The sequence below is a fragment of the Podarcis raffonei genome, chromosome 7, assembly GCF_027172205.1.
Source record: "Podarcis raffonei isolate rPodRaf1 chromosome 7, rPodRaf1.pri, whole genome shotgun sequence".
Classification (NCBI taxonomy): Eukaryota; Metazoa; Chordata; class Lepidosauria; order Squamata; family Lacertidae; genus Podarcis; species Podarcis raffonei.
In genome coordinates this window covers 25890161-25908161 of record NC_070608.1, presented here as the reverse complement: position 1 = coordinate 25908161, position 18001 = coordinate 25890161, and the positions used below count along the sequence as shown (strand labels likewise).

The 18001-nt window shown below is 40.6% G+C and overlaps 2 protein-coding genes across 7 annotated transcripts in view; one reads left to right on the top strand and one right to left on the bottom strand.

Moving 5' to 3' along the window:
- Window positions 1–668: 668 nt before the first annotated feature.
- On the bottom strand, window positions 669–7801 carry RBM12B (RNA binding motif protein 12B). Of its 4 annotated transcripts, XM_053395645.1 has the most exons (3): window positions 7696–7800; window positions 5025–5076; window positions 669–4495 (listed from the first exon to the last, which is right to left on the bottom strand). In XM_053395645.1, the coding sequence occupies exon 3, from the start codon at window positions 4465–4467 to the stop codon at window positions 2179–2181; it is 2289 nt and encodes a 762-aa protein (XP_053251620.1). In that variant the 5' UTR covers window positions 4468–4495; window positions 5025–5076; window positions 7696–7800; the 3' UTR covers window positions 669–2178. The 4 variants fall into 4 exon arrangements, with proteins under 4 accessions (XP_053251620.1, XP_053251617.1, XP_053251619.1 ...); XM_053395642.1 differs by having other exon boundaries at window positions 669–5473; window positions 7696–7801; XM_053395644.1 differs by having other exon boundaries at window positions 669–5076.
- Window positions 7802–7975: 174 nt separating this feature from the next.
- Window positions 7976–18001, top strand: part of TMEM67 (transmembrane protein 67) — a 31828-nt gene continuing 21802 nt past the window's right edge. For 2 of the 3 annotated variants that reach the window (XM_053395634.1, XM_053395636.1), the window contains exons 1-10: window positions 7976–8214; window positions 10271–10359; window positions 10476–10569; window positions 11699–11798; window positions 13677–13746; window positions 14449–14523; window positions 15620–15682; window positions 15993–16147; window positions 16257–16365; window positions 17754–17840. In XM_053395634.1, coding sequence (XP_053251609.1) covers window positions 7989–8214; window positions 10271–10359; window positions 10476–10569; window positions 11699–11798; window positions 13677–13746; window positions 14449–14523; window positions 15620–15682; window positions 15993–16147; window positions 16257–16365; window positions 17754–17840 — 1068 coding nt within the window. In that variant the 5' untranslated portion in view covers window positions 7976–7988. Of the gene's footprint in view, window positions 8215–9034; window positions 9259–10270; window positions 10360–10475; window positions 10570–11698; window positions 11799–13676; window positions 13747–14448; window positions 14524–15619; window positions 15683–15992; window positions 16148–16256; window positions 16366–17753; window positions 17841–18001 lie in introns of those variants that run through there. The other variant, XM_053395635.1, reaches the window with a different exon arrangement.

The window sequence follows — 18001 nt, the reverse complement described above, 5'->3', positions numbered from 1 at the left end:
TGTTGAATACTGTCAAAATTTGTATGTGATGGGTAATTCGCCAACTTTTCAAGCATCCATCCCCATGGTGGCTTCAATGTGAAATAAGATGGGTTGTCTGAAGAAAATAGTTGTCTAAAGAAAAACAAACCAAAACAATGGCATGTAATATAAAAAAGCAAAGAAGGGAAATCTGGCCTTCGAGATGATGTTGAACTACAACCAACCCTGAACTTTAGCCATACTTTAGCCATGAGGCTGATAGGAGTTAAGAGTCCAACCGGTTTTACAAAGTAAATGGGGATTTGCTACCGGCTAGTCAATAAAACATCACAAATGGTGCTGAAACTGGCAAATATCCAAGGAGAGGAATAAACCATCGCAATAGCAATTTGCCAGAGGTTTGCCAAGCTTTTCGTACCAGTGAGCACGTTTTGAATTTTGAGAGAGTGCTGTGGGAACCAGTCACAAAATGGCTGCCATTGGGGACATGGCATAACACAAAATTAGACTAGAAACCCCATCAACCTTAGGCTTACCACAAGAAGTCAGCTATGCCCTGCTGGTCCTGATTGTGAAGATCACCACAATACTGAATATACACTGATGCTGTTGCTGTCTAATAACAGGGAGCACAGCTCAATACCAAGAAAACTATACAAGGTGGCCACACCACACTCACTCTCATCTCACAGAAATCACTTATTTATTTCATAAAATTTATACACTGCTTGATTAAAAAACAAATCTCAAAGTGGTTTACAAAAATATAAAATGAGGAAATCAAGGAAAATTCACAACCATACTTTAAAAGATAAAAAGTTTAAATATTAAAACAGAGGTAAATTATCTTGAGGTAATAATAAAATTACCTCAAGGTAATTTAGAAGGTACTGTACATTCTGCCACATAACTTTCTTTCTGAGAGGGCTGGAGACCTGCTTTTTTCTGAAAATGAAAGCTAAGACTGGGGGACACTTGCCTGGAGACACACACAAAATCCTTTGCAAATGTCAGATTGATGACCCCTGCATTTTAATATTGAAAATGCATTATAACATTGAAAAACTCCATCTAGTAGTGCTTCCTCAATTTTCATTGTAGGTGTGCAGTTGAAAGTAGTCTGCACTAAATATCACAAAAGACTGCAGTTTGAAGAAGACCCAAACAAAAGTGTTGTGCAGAGAGATATGGAATAGAAAATGGCTACATTTCCTTTTTTCAAAAAGATCAATCAGGAAGCTCGCTGATACCAACATCATGGGAGTTGAAGTTTGGGGATAATACAACTTCCCTTTAAACTCTTGCTTTTACATATTCATCCAAGCAGCCTTTTCATTCAACAGACCGTTTCTTCTTCCCTGGATATTTTTTTTAAAAAACACTCCGTAAATCAGTAGTATGAGGACACCCAATTACAGTGGTACCTCAGTTTAAGAACTTAATTCATTCCGGAGGTCCGTTCTTAACCTGAAACTGTTCTTAACCTGAAGCACCACTTTAGCTAATGGGGCCTCCTGCTGCCCCCAGAGCACGATTTCTGTTCTCATCCTGAAGCAAAGTTCTTAACCCGAGGTAATATTTCTGGGTTAGCGGAGTCTGCAACCTGAAGCGTATGTAACCCGAGGTACCACTGTACCATTATTCAAAAATTTGGGAAGCCAAGTGGACATGAAAATATGCATCTTGGGTTGTTTAACCAATAGCCCTAGAACTTCAAGAGATTCAACTATCTTCTAGTAGTACCAATATATTTCCTGTATAGCCTGTAATTTGTACAATTTATAGAGGAAGACACTGCCAAACTACAAGACTGGTTCTTATTAGGGCTGTCATACGCTAATGGGTGTAAAAAAGCAATATACAAATTAACCATCCACATATTTCATTTAGGTACATTTATTTTAAAAGAAATGCTAAGCTGAAATTAATAAAAAAAATCAATGTGCCATTGAATGTTACAGACAAGAATCCAAAACTTGCATTCAACTTATTATTTATATTCAAGAGTAACTAACAACCTATGCTTTCTAACAGATGCAACTGTACTGCATCAAACAGCTTTCATTTTAAAGCAATTAACTATTTACAAATAGATGGATGTTTTGTCATCACTTTCCAAAGAACAAAAACACAAATCTAGTTTTATTCTATTAATACTGCAAACATCTTCACTTTGCCTCCTAGGCATTTTCACATCTACCCAAAAGTTAAACTAACTTTGCGGTTGCCAATTGGCCTGTCATTTAATTCATTAATAGCAGCCACTGCCTCATTATAATTCATCATGGCAAGAATAGCTTCACCAGAAGACATTCCATATTCATTGCGCAGAATAGAAAGAGATTCTGGTATGATTTTATAACCGTGGAAGAAATCCAGAATTTCATTAGGAGAAGCCTGAAACGGTAAATTCTTTAATTTAATCAATGTGACACGATCTGAGGCACCACTAGAATTATAGTCAGGCCTAAAGTTCCCTTCTTGAAAACTACCAGGAATGCCGTCACCAGGAGGCCCTCTAAAAAGATCAGATGAGCCGATAAAATCATCAGACGGGTGTCTACAATTAGACAGGTGCTTTAAGTTCCCATGCAAAGAGGATCCTTGTGAACCACTGGGGTAAAAATGTTCACTTCTTTCATATGTATGGAGATTATCCTGCATCTTTGCATTTGATGTTGATGAAATATTAATACCAAACTCTTGCATTTGTTCCTCAGAAATGCATCTTAGGAGTACCTCTGTTCCCAAAAACCGCCGGCGATTTAAGCTTTCAGCTTTGCGGGCTTGTTCTTCAGTTCTGAAGTTGACCAATGCTTCCCCAAGTCCAATTCCTTTGTCATCATAAAGCAAATAAATGTCACTGTTATCAATATTAAATCCTGCAAAGAACTTCTGTACTTCAACATTTGTCACATCAAATGGAAAGTTTCTCACATATACGCAGGTCTTTAAGCCAGAATATTCATCTCTATCACTTCTTTCATTTGCATGGTGCTGTCTCTCTGGTGGTACTTTTGCTTCAGAAGATCCAGTTAAGAACAACAGCTTTTCTTTTGAAATGGGAAAGATGAAAATCGGCTGGCCAAGCAGTTTATCCTTGTGAAAGGTCAATACAAACTCATACACCTTCAATGAGTCACACAGCAGAATTGCATCTTTCGTCTTTGCATCACCTTCTGGCTTTAAAAATATAATAGGACTGGCAGTCACACCTGGATGCCCAAAGAACTTTATCAAATCTTTCTTCTCAACAGTAGGTTGGAGATTTTTAATGAGTATATAATATTCTCTGTGTTGAGAACGAGACTGTGTCATAAACCTCTGTTGTGGAGACCTTGACCGGGTGCATGCCACAACCCTCCGTGGTGGTGACCTTGACCGGGTGCGTGCCATAACCCTCCGTGGTGGTGACCTTGACCGGGTGTGTGTCCTTACCCTCCGTGGTGACCTTGACCGGGTGCGTGTCCTTACCCTCCGTGGTGACCTTGACCGATGGTGTGCCTTAACCCTCCCTGGAGACCTTGAATGGGCACGTGACAAGCCCCTCCCCACAGGAGACCCTGAATGGGTATGTGATGTAATCCTCCCTGCAGGAGACCTTGAACGAGTGCGTGCCATAACCCTCTCTGGAGACCTTGAACAGGTGCGTTTTCTTGAGGAGAAATAGTCTGGCTCTCTTTGTGAATGCTCTCTGCTTGAAGAAAATGTTTCCTCATTCAAATGATAACTGAAATGTTTGGTATTGACAGGACTGCCAATCTTTCCACCAAACTTAATCCATGTTCCTTTACCAGAGGTTCGTACAATAATAAATCTTGAACCCATATACTCTCGATCACGTTGAAGCCCTTCCGTGGCATCGCTTAATGTTGCAAATTTTACCACAGCGTCTCCATTATTTTTACCATTAACTCTTCTCATGGCTATTCCCTCCACTTGCAATCCAGAGAAGAAATTGCGTACATCATCTTCTGTTGCAGAATAAGGCATACCACGTATAAATAGGTACACACTTGGAAATGGCTCTTTCTTAGGCTGATTATAGTTTGGTTCCAACATATCTGTATCACTGTTTCGAGATCCATTTGAACGGAACTCATTCCCCAATGGATCCATGGAACTACAGCTAGATTGATGCATTCCTTTATTAATGGCTGCAACTAAATTTGAAAGATTGCCAATTCCAGATGCACCTGAGTTAATGGAACCTGCCCGTCTTCTCCTACTAATTTCTATTATAGTCTGCATTTCTGTCTTGCTGCTAAGAAAGAACTCTATACGTGAATCCTTGATAAATCCTCCAGAATAGCTCATTGCTTGTCGTGCATCTTCATCTGTTGCAAATATAATGAAAGCTTCCCCCTTTTCTCCTCCAATGATATGTACACCTCCATCAGGAATATTCAATCCTGAGAAGAAGCGGCGAATATCTGCAGAACCCGCAACAACAGGAAGCCCCTGTAAACGGATGACTACCGCCATTCTGAGCTCAGCCCACAGCAATAATCACCTGTAGACAAAAAGGTATATGTGATAGCAAGCCTTTAGTACACTGGGAAAGTTAAGCACTACAAAATAAAAAATAATTCCTTCATCTGGAATAACAAACCTATTTTAGTGTGAAAGTTTATACACTATTCAATCTGAAATTCCGCACTGTTCCAACAGCATTCCCCATTTTAAAAGCAACAATATCAAACATCACTCTTCTTACAATCTATAATAAGACATAGCAAACCTTTCACAGAATATATTCTAGACAACTGTGGTCCCATGTTCTTGCCATGCAACAGCAAAAGTCAAGAAAGATCTGTGATCAAAAATGTCTCACAACTCTCTAGCAACTTACACAGAAATCTTAGATTTTCAGACATTTATGTTCTATCAGTAGAACTGCCCACCTCATAATGAATCAAATTTCAGTCATCCTTGCCCCATGATCAGGATATTGAATTGCACATCTTTTCCAGCCACAAGTCTGGGAGAAAAAAACCATCATCTCAGATCAGACAAAAGAAGCATTAAGCTTTGAAGCTTACCTTTTTTTTTTCCCCTCTAGAAGACCTGATAAAGTCTGTGAAATCAATTTAACTGTGGAAAGAAAATGAAACATTATTAATGGTCAAGAAGCAGGTTTACATACTATGCTGTGTTACTGTGGTATATTCATAATCATGGTCAACATTAGTAAGAAATCAAGATTGGTATTCTTGTGTTAAAATTATTTCCCAGTCCAGAGAGGCACAAAAATCAAAAATAACCAATCTCAACTGAACAATGTATCCAAAGCCAGTGTATCCATTTAAAACAGATTCCAACAAGTGAAGAAAATAGTTTGAAATCAGACTTCAAAAGATCCACAGACAGTTGGGTGGAAGAACCCAAACATTTCACTGCCTGTAGTTATAGAAAACTGAAGTCCCACACAAAAATAGGAGTCGGCAGTTGTTCTTAAATTCTTTTCAGAAGAGGGTGGCAAGATGTTCGCCTGTAGTTTAATTCGTTGTTGTAAAGATGACCATATTGGATGAAAAATCCAAAAATTAAGTAAATTCAGGAAAATATACTGCTTATGCCCATTCCAATTTCACCACGAATGCTTGTCATTCAACCACAAATCCAGAATACAATATATTCTATGATATCTCTTTAGAGCACTAAAACATCACAAAAGTTAAGGCACTCAAATATACTGACTACATTCATAAAACATTTTCATGACGCTTTCCAAGCCAATTTTTTCACAAATTCCATAAAATACATAAATATGAAGCAACAGAAACTGGGTAGCCCAAAACCGGAGGTTCAACTGAGTTCAATGAAACCTCCTCAAAAATAAATGTCCGAATTATCTAGCATATATATAGGAACGGTGCAAGAACCCAATTCATCTATAACTGATCCACACGACCAAGAAAGCAAACTATGAAATCTTATTTACTTTAAACTTGATTTCAGTAAAGTACATAGAAAAGGCCTACTTTCTTTCACCTCCGCTGCAAAGATCATAGACCACCAATCTGGAAGTTTCTAACAAGGGCTTTTTGAGAAGTCTGAATAGTTCTCTAAAAGCACTATCAATATCATACTGAAATCAATGGCAGTATTCTAATCAATAGGGATTAATAACATCTCATTACTCAAAAGGCTAATATCAAACATTCTTCTTGTATGTTGTTATTGTTGGGAAGCAAGAACAAGAACATAAGAATAGCCTACTGAATCAGGCCAGTGGCCCATCTAGTCCAGAATCCTGTTCTCACAGTGGCCAACCAGATGTCCTTAGAAAACCAGCTAAAACTGTTCTAAATACTCCTAGGTAACTCAAGATCTTACACCAACACCATGGATAAAATCCACCATGTTTTTGCGGTTTTTAAAAAAAGACAACTATAAATTCTTTTTCAGTCCCAGCAGAGACCTCCAAAGCAAGTAGACAAGTCTTCACCGCAAGGCAAGCTTTTACTTCTAGAGCCCCATCCCCCAACAATAACAAAAAATGAAACAAATATTAACAATTTACTGTAGCAACTCTTAGTTATCAGGTGTGGACAAGGGATACAAATATTTAGATGAGTAAATAGAATATAGATCAAAAAACAACTAGGGAAAATGGAGAAGCTGCAAAGTGTTTTGTATATCCACAAAATAGTTATTCCCAATTAAAAAAACCCGTAAGTGTACTTTACTCCTATGCAGTCCTTGCTGAGAAAGAAGCTAACACAAAACAAGAATATAGATTCCTACTAAAACAGGCACTTCTAACTCCTATCCTTAACTGTTCATGATAATGATGTTACTGGAGTGTCTACGCTATTTCTTCCCAGGGATTGGTGCATGATAGAACTCAGGGATATCCTGGCAGAGCAAAAATATACTTTGTACAGAGTATGTGAAGTGCAGAGAAGGCACGTCATCCTGAGCAACTAGCATTCTTCCTTTTTCTGCACGTAAATGCTGGCTAGGAGAAATCACACCACCACAGAACATTTCTTGGGCAGCCATCAAGAACCATTTGTTAAAACAAGCTGTGAATGCGGTCGGCATCTCCTTAGTCCTCCGTGGTTCTCCCATACCAGTTCGTGTACATTCCAATGCACTCCCAGGGATGCCAGCGGCAGAAAGGTCCAGTGGGTTCCAAGGGATTGCTATTAACCAACCATCCGAGTACGCGTGGGAGAACAATAAATTCTGTGGCTAGGAGGACAAAAAAGAAAAACCAAAAGCCATGATGACCGTCACCTGACATGAACTGGAATCACCAACCGGATCAGCCACTCCTAAGTCAGAGCTGTAATTGGTCCCCACGCCGGAATGATTTCCGTCCACACAAAAGAACTGTGTTCGTTTGAAGGTAGCATTATTCTGTCACCGCACCTACTACGCCGGAGTGGGGAAGACATAGGCGCGGCCTCCCCCTGCAAGCAGCCACCAGGCTCGCCCCGTCACCGGCTGCCCGCGCACCATTGAATACCTTTAAGTTATCACCCACCGGGGTATCGCTCGGCCCCTTTTACCACAAGGGAGAGAAGTGTCCAGTACGGGGCAGGAGGTGTTTCTGCAGCTTAAGAGACTCACTACCGAGAGCAGCCAGGCAGCTTACCCGCGTGCCAACAAACAAACACGCGTGTACACATACACACGTGCACGCGCACGCGTGTACACACACATATATACACACACACACGACCACCCTTTAGCGCTACTAACCAGGCCCGTGTGAGGCGAATGGACCCGGAGAGCGCCCAGGCTCCGCGACTTCCCTCAACGGACGGAAGGAAACAGCGCAACCGCTTTGCTTTTGCTACTGCGGGAAAACTCGCCAGACCCAACGGCGCGGCCTCTTTCGTACGGCCTCGACACGTCAGCAAGCGCGCCTCGTCGCGGCCCGCCCGGCTACACCAGCTGAAACACGCGCGGTACTCGCTCGCCTCCAGCAGCAACAGCGCTACTCTCCCCTCGCTCTGCCTCACAGAGGGAGAGGCCCAACTGCAAGGGACAAAATGGCAGCCGCCCTCGTCTCCGTCTCCCTCAGAGAACCGCCAGGACGTGCGCAGCGAGGGGACGGAAATGGTTCTGCTGCGCACGCGCACGCGCACAAAGAGTCCCCCGGAAGCCGCCCGGCAACCAGTACGCATGCGTCTGTTGTTGTACGGGAAACTCGAGGCTTCACCAATCATTTTGCCTTGTCGTATCTCTTCCTGTTAGTATGGCACATGCGCAGAAGAAGTAAGTGGGGAAATCCAAGTACTTGCGCACAGTGTTGTTTCGATGAAAGGGAATTCGAGTGTGGAAATACAGCAGCTGATTTTTTACGTGTCTTCATTTCCACCTCTAGTTCAGAAATCAATCTGTGTGCCCTTTTTGTCTCCTGCCAATTTTCGTTTAACTGCAGCTAAGATATAAACTTTGCGCAGTTTTTTTCCTGTCTGAAATCGAATGGAAAATAGGAGTTGGGGTTGGCTATTCCGGTTTCTTAGTGTTTGTCCAAAAAAAAGTGGTGCTTGTCTAAATTTTTGGGGTTCTATCATCACCATTGGCAGTAGCTCCTAACAGCAGTCTTATAATTAATGTGTGCTTTATGTGGCACCTACACAGTAATCTCAAAGCAACTTAACTACCAAATAAATGCACTTATTCCCTGGTATGAACGAAACACCCATCTTCCTTGATCTGAAATTTGCAATCCTGCGCTTTAACTGAGAAAAAAACCCTACTCAATTTGGGGCGGATTTCTTCTGCGTAGACATGCTTAGTCTTTCCCCGTAGAAAAACCGTTTATTCACTTGATGTAAGGGTGACCGCAAAACAGGAAAAAACTGACTTGCGAAAGGCCAATTTCCCCCCTTTATATTTGTCGAGAAAATTTTAGACAGATCTAACTAAGGCTGTAATCCTAATCCCAATTACTGTACCTTGGAAGCAAACCCCGTTGAATTCAATAGGGCACCTACTGGGGAATGGTTATGATTTGCGCACTCTGATATTTTTGGTCTGCCTGGCGTCCCGTAGCGGTCGCTCCGAGACGCGGGAGCCTATTGGCTGCGCCCCTGCGGCAGGCAGCCGCGGCCGAGGCCTCGGTAGCCATGGCGACGGCGAGGCGCTGGGTTTGCGCGGCCTTCTTCTTGCTCCCGTTCGGCGCGGGACTGTCGGGAGGCCAGGGCTTCTTCCTCCCGCTGCACCGGCCCCAGGGCTGCGGTGGGACGCAGTACTTTGACATCGCCAGCCTGAGTTGCGGGCAGTGCGGGGCCTCGCAGAGGAAAAGCTCTCGGGGTGAGGCGAGCTGGGCGAGCGCGGCTTACAGGCGAAATCCCTAGGAAGGGCCGCCTGGCGAGGAGCCTCATTTCTTTCCACTTCAGTCATACTCCCGAGTACATCAGCCGACCCATTGAAATCCATGGCGTTCCCATTGATTTTAATGGGCCTGCTGCTGCGGGTATAGCTAACGTTGCGTATTGCCCTATGTCTCCCTCCCTCTAATGTTTCAGTTCAAATGCAGCTACAACGAAGAAATCGTTAAAGGCCAAGCGAAATAAACTGCAAGGGTCCAACCCCAAACATCTTATGTAGTTACAACAGAACGCAACTGTGTATGAAGTGGGTCTATGGGGGTTTTCCTCGACGGGTGAAGTGATGGGATTTATTTCAGGGCAGTTGATAAAGCATTTTAGAGAAGTGATGCCTCTCTACAGAGAAGGCTTTTTCATGAATGCCTATTTGGTCTTGGTTTTGGACATGTAAGGAGGGCCTTTCCTGCCATCTTCGCAAGAGCTAGAGAACTCTGAGCTCAAGAATTTGTTTTGAGAATCACGGCTGATTTTGCTATCCTTTGACAGAAAAATCCACGCATCATGACCCCAATCTTTATTCATTTCATCAGTCCCATTAGGATGGGGGGAGAAAAAGTTTGTTGTTGCCATTGTAAAACTATTGGGAGTACAAAAAAACCCAAGTGATCTACTAGTAGACCCAGATATGATACCATGCTGTAAGGTGTGACTGCTTCTGTCACTCCCTGGTGTATTGTTATTTATATAGCATTGTCAGTGTGCATGATTAGGTTGAAAGAGTGACTGGTCCAGGGTCAGTCAGTAAGTTTCACAGCTGACAATAGGCTTTGAATGCAAGTTTCCCCAAGCATAGTCCATTACTAGCTATCAAACCACACAAAAGTGCCAATGGAGATGCGGGCTTTTAGGATATATTTCAGAGAGGTAACCTTGATAGAGCAAATTGGATTTCAGTTTGTAGCAACTGAAATAACAAGTTATTGTGTTTGTTTCAGGTACATCATGCGCTTGTCTACCAGGATTCAAGTTAGTTTCTGATAATGGTGGATCTTCTATAACTTGTGAAAAATGTCCAGAAAGCACGGTAAATGTTATACTTGCAATAAAATCTAAACAGTTTTTACTGCAAACAATGTATAGATGTACTATATAGTTATAATGCAGTGAGATTTAAAATATTTTAATATGTGTTTTTTTTAGAGTGGAGTTACTCAAGATGGATGGGACTGCATTACTTGTCCTAAAGGCTTAACTAGTGAAGGAAAATGTAAATGCCCTGTTAATGAGATATTGGGTAAGAATTATATGAAGTTGTTCATTGTGTTAAAATATTTGATTTCTCCAGCAGAGGAAGCAGTACTGAATATTTTTGTGGGTTGTACCTAATATTTTAAGTCCATGAATGGAAAGAGCTTCAATACATGGAAAGAGAGTTGCACACCAAGGCTGTGTATACACCATACATTTAAAGTACATTATGTCCCCAAAAGAATCATGGGAACTGTAGTTTACCCATCACCAAGTTACAGTTCTCAGCACCCTTAACAAACTATAGTTCTCAAGATTCAGGATGCGGAAAGTCATATGCTTAAAATGTATGATTCATACACAGGCTCAGAAAGGGTCTTTCTATTCATGGGATGAAAAGATTGGATACAATACTATATGTTTGATTTCTGTCTTAAGAAAGTAATAATAATATATTAGTCTTTTCACCCACCCAATATCAAATACTATGCTGCATTTGAGGAAGGTAGTTTTTGCAGCTATTCTACTATGGGCTTCTTAACTAACATCAAGGGGTCAATAAGACAGTAACAGAATGATAATAACAGAGAGAAAAAATGAACATATAAACTTATTAACTTGCTTTATATTGTCAGATGATTTGTCTGTCTAACTTGGCATTGTCTCCTCTGACTAGCTTTACAAGACTTGAGTTGAGGTCTTTCCCTGCTACCTTAGATGCTTTAATTCAGGAGTGAGGAACAGGATCCAGTCAGTAGGCTATATCCTGACCTCTCCCCTGCCTGTGGGTCATTTTGACAGGTTTCTATAGCATTAAGAGACCCATCCATGTGTAAAAAGCACTTCCAAGTAGCTGGTTTTCTAATTGCATCAATCCCTTATGCCACATGGAGTTTCACTCCAGAGAGTTCCAAAAGATTTTGGAATGATTTTTCAGTATCCGCCAGAGCCTATGGAAGGAAGAGCAGTCCTAGAAGGCCCCAGCGTATGTGCAGAACACTGAAAAGCCCTTTGGATCACAGTAAAGTTTTAAATTTGTGGCGTGTGCATTAGGCAACTGAATGTTCTAACTTTTTTTCTGAAACATTGCATTTGTACACGGTTAATCACATATAGATATTATATGAACCTATATGCCATGTTACTATATGTGTTCATATTCTCTTTTTACTTAGTGGAAAGAGACACCAATGGTGCATTGTTGGCAGATGCATTATGTATTCAATGTGATGGGAAAGGGAAGTCATTTGCTACCTCAAATGCATTAAATAACATGTAAGTATTCTTTTTGTTGAAGACTTGCTTTGGGAGAAGGGGTTGTTGATTTATTCTTTTATTCATGCACAAATATACAAAACTGGAAGTGCGATTGATACAAATTTGCAAAAAGTTGCAGGATTACGGTTGTATGCAGTGCTTTTTTTCTAAAAAAATGTTTAGGGGTACTCTCATTTTCCTACTCATATTGAAATACTGCCCCTCAATGAGGCCAAACTTAGATTCACAAAATGTTTAGGGGAATGCATTCCCCCAGAAAAAAAGGCTGGTTGTATGCAATATTACCTAAGTAACATTCCATGCGTGCAGTCTTACCCTGATCTCCCCATGCACCACAAAATCCATTTCACAGAGCCCACCAACCCTTTCGGAGCAGACTTTGAAGGGGGCTGCAGGGGAGAGGAGGAGGAAGTTCCGTTGTGCAAGCAGAACGCTGCTCTGTGAGCTGAACAGCATTGCATACAACCTATAATTTCAAACTTTCTGAAGCGGTCCCATGTTTAAAAGAAAAATGGAATCAGATCAGATACATTTTCAGCTTTATAAGTCATAGTTTAACTAAATGTCAGGTCTGTGTGGTTTGCCCTTCTTCCTCTTTCTAACATATGTTGGCTTTGGTGCTCCAGTCTTTGTCTCCTTATAGCAGTTTCCTGCAATATTTTTAGATTTAGGACCCGCCTTTAACACAAGCACCTTCTTAGTTTTTTAACCATATATTTCCCTGCTGGTGTTACCCACTTTAGGCTGGGTTGCAATCCAGTAGTGGGTTCTTACTCATTGGTTGAAGACCAATGCTTTAAAGCACAGTTCCCCATTACAGCTGAAATGGGGAACCTCAGCTTTATGTCAGGTTTCTAAAAAGGATTTAAACTTGGTTAGTGAACTGATAGAATTGAGTGCTGTGCTATGACAAATGTTCTAGCTGCACAAGCATTTTACCTGTACACTATTTCAGGGGTTCTCTTGAGGGACCCCTAACCAGCCAATTTCAGAGGGCACAGTGGGAGGAGAGGGGGAAAAGTCCCATAATGGGGAACTGGCTTGAAGATACGAGAACTGAAGCACTAGAGGAAACCAACAGAAAACTGAAGCAAGGAGGCTCAAACCCAACACTTGTTCTTAGCTTTCTATATTGTAGTTTAGGAAGCTGGCAGTGATATGTCCAAAAAGATCCATTTTCAAGAAATTACTGATAGCATGCAAAAGGAAGCTGATTCTGGAATATAAGGGCAGTAGTTTTTCTGTATAGGTGGAAGAGAAAGTTCAACTCAACATCCTCCTAAACATGTGCATCATTGAAAAAACCTCAGTATGTTTTTGCTACTTTTTCAGTGCTGAAAAATATGTGTAAACCTATAGCTGCCACTTGAAGATATTTCTATGAGAACAAGACATTATAGAAAATGCTAGGTATCAGACAAAAATAGCATTCCCACATCTATGCCACATCTCATCTATAGTATCAGGTGAAACTCACTGAGGGAAATCAATACATCATTCTGCTAGTTTACCCAGCAGCAGTCTCCAATGCTTATGAAGCTAGCATGAGAAAATCTATAGTGCGATCACATTACATCACATAGTGAGTTTCATAAGATATAATGGGAGGAACAAGACACAGTGATATCATTTTTTGCAGCATTTTTGTCTTCCATAACTCTACTTATCTCTCACAAGCATATCTGAGTTGGATACTCTGAACTGCTAGATATGTGCCCCTGATAGAACAAATGGTACAGTCTGCTTTTCACAAATGCAGCAAGTCTGTTCTCTGGTGTTGCCTGTGTGATGTTATTTCATTACAAAGGATTACTAAAGTATAGGGTATGAAATGCCTTCAAGGAATGCCTTCACATTCTATTTTTATCTTTTTAGGTGTATAAGATGTGAACCAACATTCATCAGTGTAAACAAGTCATGTAGCTGTTCTGAGCCCAATATTTTAGTAAGTATAATAGGACATATTTGGGAGAAGGAAAGGCTAAGGAAATAACCCCTACACAAATCTGGAGTGGAGTCCCTAAGACAGTTGGATGGTGTCTTGTATGCCTCCTTCCTGCAACTCCTGCAGCCAGGTTGGTGCCACATGCATTGCTCTGCTTTCCTTTGGACCACATAAACGAGGTCAAGCGGGGGTCTTGTTTTCTGGGCAGCCCAGGACCTCACTGCTCAGGCGTGCACCCCAGGTGAGGTCACTGGTGCTGCTAACACAGCAAAAACAATGCAAGAGGCAGCAGTTAAGAGTTACCAGTCTCTGCAGCTACAGTGGGCAGTTTGATTCTGCAGTGATTTGACTTTGCTCTCAGAGGTGTGCTGCCTTGTTCCTTGAGACGGATGCCAACAAAATAATAGGACAGTATGTAGGAGAAGCAGTATAAGTTATATCCCACAGTGGGAGGTTTGCTCATGTAAGCTACCTTCCCTGTCATCACATCCCAGGTCCCCTGACCCTCAAAAGGTGCTATGTCATGGTACTGCAGTAGACGGAGGACACAGAAAAGGCCCATTGTGCAAGTGGAATTCTGTCACCTAACTCTGGATTCATGCCTCTTTCCATTTGTGACAAAGCTATGCTAGATCCAAGTCTCTGTCTTTAAAAGTAGATATTTACATAATTTGGATTTTTAAAAAAAATATATCTTTTCAGACAGGAGGTTTATGCTTCAGGAGTACTGGGAATTACCCCCCAAAGGGAATTGCAACAGTACGCTTTGGAAAGCTAGTAAGTCATAATAATAATCATTTTGTTTGCATGCTGCCACAGAGTGTTTGCAGACATTCAAGGTGACACATTTACACTTAAAACGAGCACACACATACGTCCAGCAACAATAGAAATAAATCAATCAATGCAAAAATATAAGTACATCATAGATATAAGAGCATAAGACTAAACCCTCATGGAGGAGTCGCGCACAAGAGCATTCTCCCTCCTGTGGTGTCCAGCAGCTGATATTCAGAAGCATTACTGCATGCCAAATGTATCCACACTATGTTAGTATAAAGAACAATTCAATAAAACAATTTATATCAAAACAGCAATGTGCAATGCAATAAATAAACAAATAATCAAGTTTATATATTATTCCAAAAATTGGCTAATCTAACAATATAATTCATTGCATTAAGCAAATAGTTGTTTTTTATTCATTGTTTATCCCCCTTTTATTGTGCTCCTTATCTAACAGATACCAGTTTTGTGTTGCAAAACATATATGAGAGCCAGTGTGGTATAGTGGTTAGAATGTCAGAGTAGGACCTGCAAGACCAGGGTTCCAATGCACACATTTTCTCTGAAGCTCACTGGGTGACTTTGGGCCAGTCACTGCCTCTCATCCTAACCTACCACACAGGGTTACTGTGGGATTAAGTGAGGAGGGGGAGAACCAGTGCTTTTTTTCAGGGGGTACTCAAGGGTATGCTGTACCAGCACCTGGTGGGTGTTAGGGGGTGTTAAAAAGTGTAGCACTTACTGTAACAACTTCATGGTGAGTACCGGCACTTATTTTTCTAGGGGAAAAGGCACTGAGGAGAAGCATGTACAACACTGAGCTCTTTGGAGAAAACAATGGGATATAAATACAATAAAATAAATAATACAACTCCTATAAATATTTACAGAAGCACCTACTACCCACTAGCAGCATATTACTCCAAAAGCAGAATAAAGTTTCTGGTATCCATGGCAGTTCAATCCTCCCACAACAACAGTAGCATTAAAAAGAGAGCACAAGCCTCTATGAGATGAGGGCCTGCTCTTCTACCTTGTACCAAAACAATTTGCTGTAACCAGTTTGACTTTCTGGTCTTATTAATAGGGCATCACCTTGATATCAGCATGGTTTTCAAAAAACCTACAAGCGTCAGCAGCGGCTTGCTGGGTAAGCTTTGAAGGTTTTTCCTCTTTCAACAGGATTATTGATAAGTATTACTAATACACATAGTTTATTATTTTGGGATTCCATGGATAATCTGTGTATTGAAACCTGGTTGCAGTTTTCCCTGGTGCTTTGAAACAGTGTAAAAGTGTAAAATGTGCTGCAGAATGCCTCTTCCCAGTGTTACTTAAAACTTCTCAAAGCATTAAAAAAAAATACCTTAGAGCCAGAAATGGTATTCTAAGATGATATTTTCAGTTTTAAAATATCTTTACAATCTTGTAATAATTGTCATTGGCTTATCTCCTTGCAGCTGTACTCCAACCTTACATCTTGCCAAACACTTGGAAATATGTGTGTGATGAACATGAATAGTTTGAGCTCTGCCAGCACAGATGCATGTGGTCTTTTTCAGTACGTTTTTGCAAATACTGCTGGACTTGGTACTGTTCATTCCATATCATTTTGGTATGTGGCATTTGCTATTCATTTATAGATAGATAGATAGATAGATAGATAGATAGATAGATATTCTAAAAATTAATAGTTGTAACAAACATCATATAACTGTTTGCAGGAGACAGAACCTTCCATGGCTATATTATGGTGACCAGCCAGGATTAGCATCACAGGTCCTTGACACAACCCAGTTTCCTGCTAGTTTCACTTTTAAAGGAACAAACAAAGTAAGTTACCTTTTTTTATATAAAAATACTTTTGAGTCAGGTTTATTCTTCGTGTGATTCAGTTATGATGGGATTGCACAGGTTGCCAGTTTTCCTCCAAATTTTAATGCGTTCCTTGTAATTGAGGCTGCAGCCCTCTACTCCAGGGGTAGGGAACATGCAGACTAAACAGAGAAAGAAAGATCTGGGCCTCTGGCCAGAAAATATTCCCCACCTCTGCTCTACTCCAGGGGTGATTAACTACATTGGTCTAGATGACTGGATCATTCCTTAGCAAAAGGACTTGCCTTTGACACGATATACATTTGGTGCCAAACGCAAGCCCCACAGAGATTGGTTCTGCTCCACTGAGGCTAGCATTCAGCACTAAATTTGAACAGTGGCAAATGCAAGTCCAGTTGCTAAGCAACAGTAAAAAGCACATGTGTATGCTTCTGATTGTTCCTTGGCAGCCACAACTTTACCTACTCGCACATGGCATCAGGTGAGCAATAGGTGGTCATGGATGGCTTCAAATGACTGGCCTAGTGGTCCCAATTTGGCTCATGGGTGAGACATTCCCCACCCGTGCTACACTCATCTGGCAGTAAGTACAATTTAGTTCAGTGAGGCTTACTTCTGAGCAGACATGTAAATGATTGCACTTTTGCAATATAAACTACTTTAAGTATCAGTCATAAAATCAGAAAGATGGGGGGAGCAATATACATGAAGTGACCAAAATGTTTGTAATTTCAACTCTAATGTTTTGGAGAGTTTGATTCTACGTTACACTGGCATACCTGCTAGGTTTGATTTCCTTGACTGTTTCCCCAGCCAAACCGATCTTTTACTTTACCCAAATAAGTTGAATTCTCTTCAAGCCCTTTATTACTGAGTTTATGCACAGCAGCTCAGCTGGTAGTTGACAGGAAGCAGGGCTTGCAGACAAGTTGATAACCAACTGATGGTTATATGTTGTATATAACTGTAATGTAACTCTGAAATGATGGTTAATTTCTAGACCAAACAAGTAGCATGTACTCCATATTATTTGTTTTGCTGAAGCAGTTTTATTATACACTTTAGGAACATCTTGGGGTCTGGTTTATTATACAAAATTCAGCTTTCATTTCATTGATAAGTTTTTGTTAAAATATGGACTTTGTTCCCCACAATAGTTTGAGAACAACAAACTAACTTTTCACACTTGCATGGTATTGTGCGTATTATATAATGCAGCTACCTGGTAAAGCAGGAGATTTAAATTTGATATCTAAATTTCTTTGGCAAAATTATAGAGGAGGAAGTGAAATGCTAATGATATTTTAGTTTTGTTTCATGTGTGCTGTAAGAAATGTCTAAAATATAAAACCTGTTTTTAAAGGCACTTTTATCTTCATTTACAGAATATAAAATTGCAGTTTATTGCTGCTTCATATGATGCAGGGGGAAATTTTCTTAAATGGCAGTATTTAGAAGGTGGTGTTTTGCAGGTAAGCTTGTGTTTGTTATTTATGATACATCATGGATTAAATTTAGAGCCGTGAACCAAATGAGGGAAAGAATGAACACATCAGTTTAGAGCATCTAATATTTAGTATATCTCTTTTTTTCTATGGCCTCACAGTTTGTAAATATGTTGGTCAGCAAAGAG

Excerpts from the sequence above, each read along its gene's own strand:
- RBM12B (XM_053395642.1), bottom strand. The coding sequence starts at position 4,467 with ATGGCGGTAGTCATCCGTTTACAGGGGCTTCCTGTTGTTGCGGGTTCT.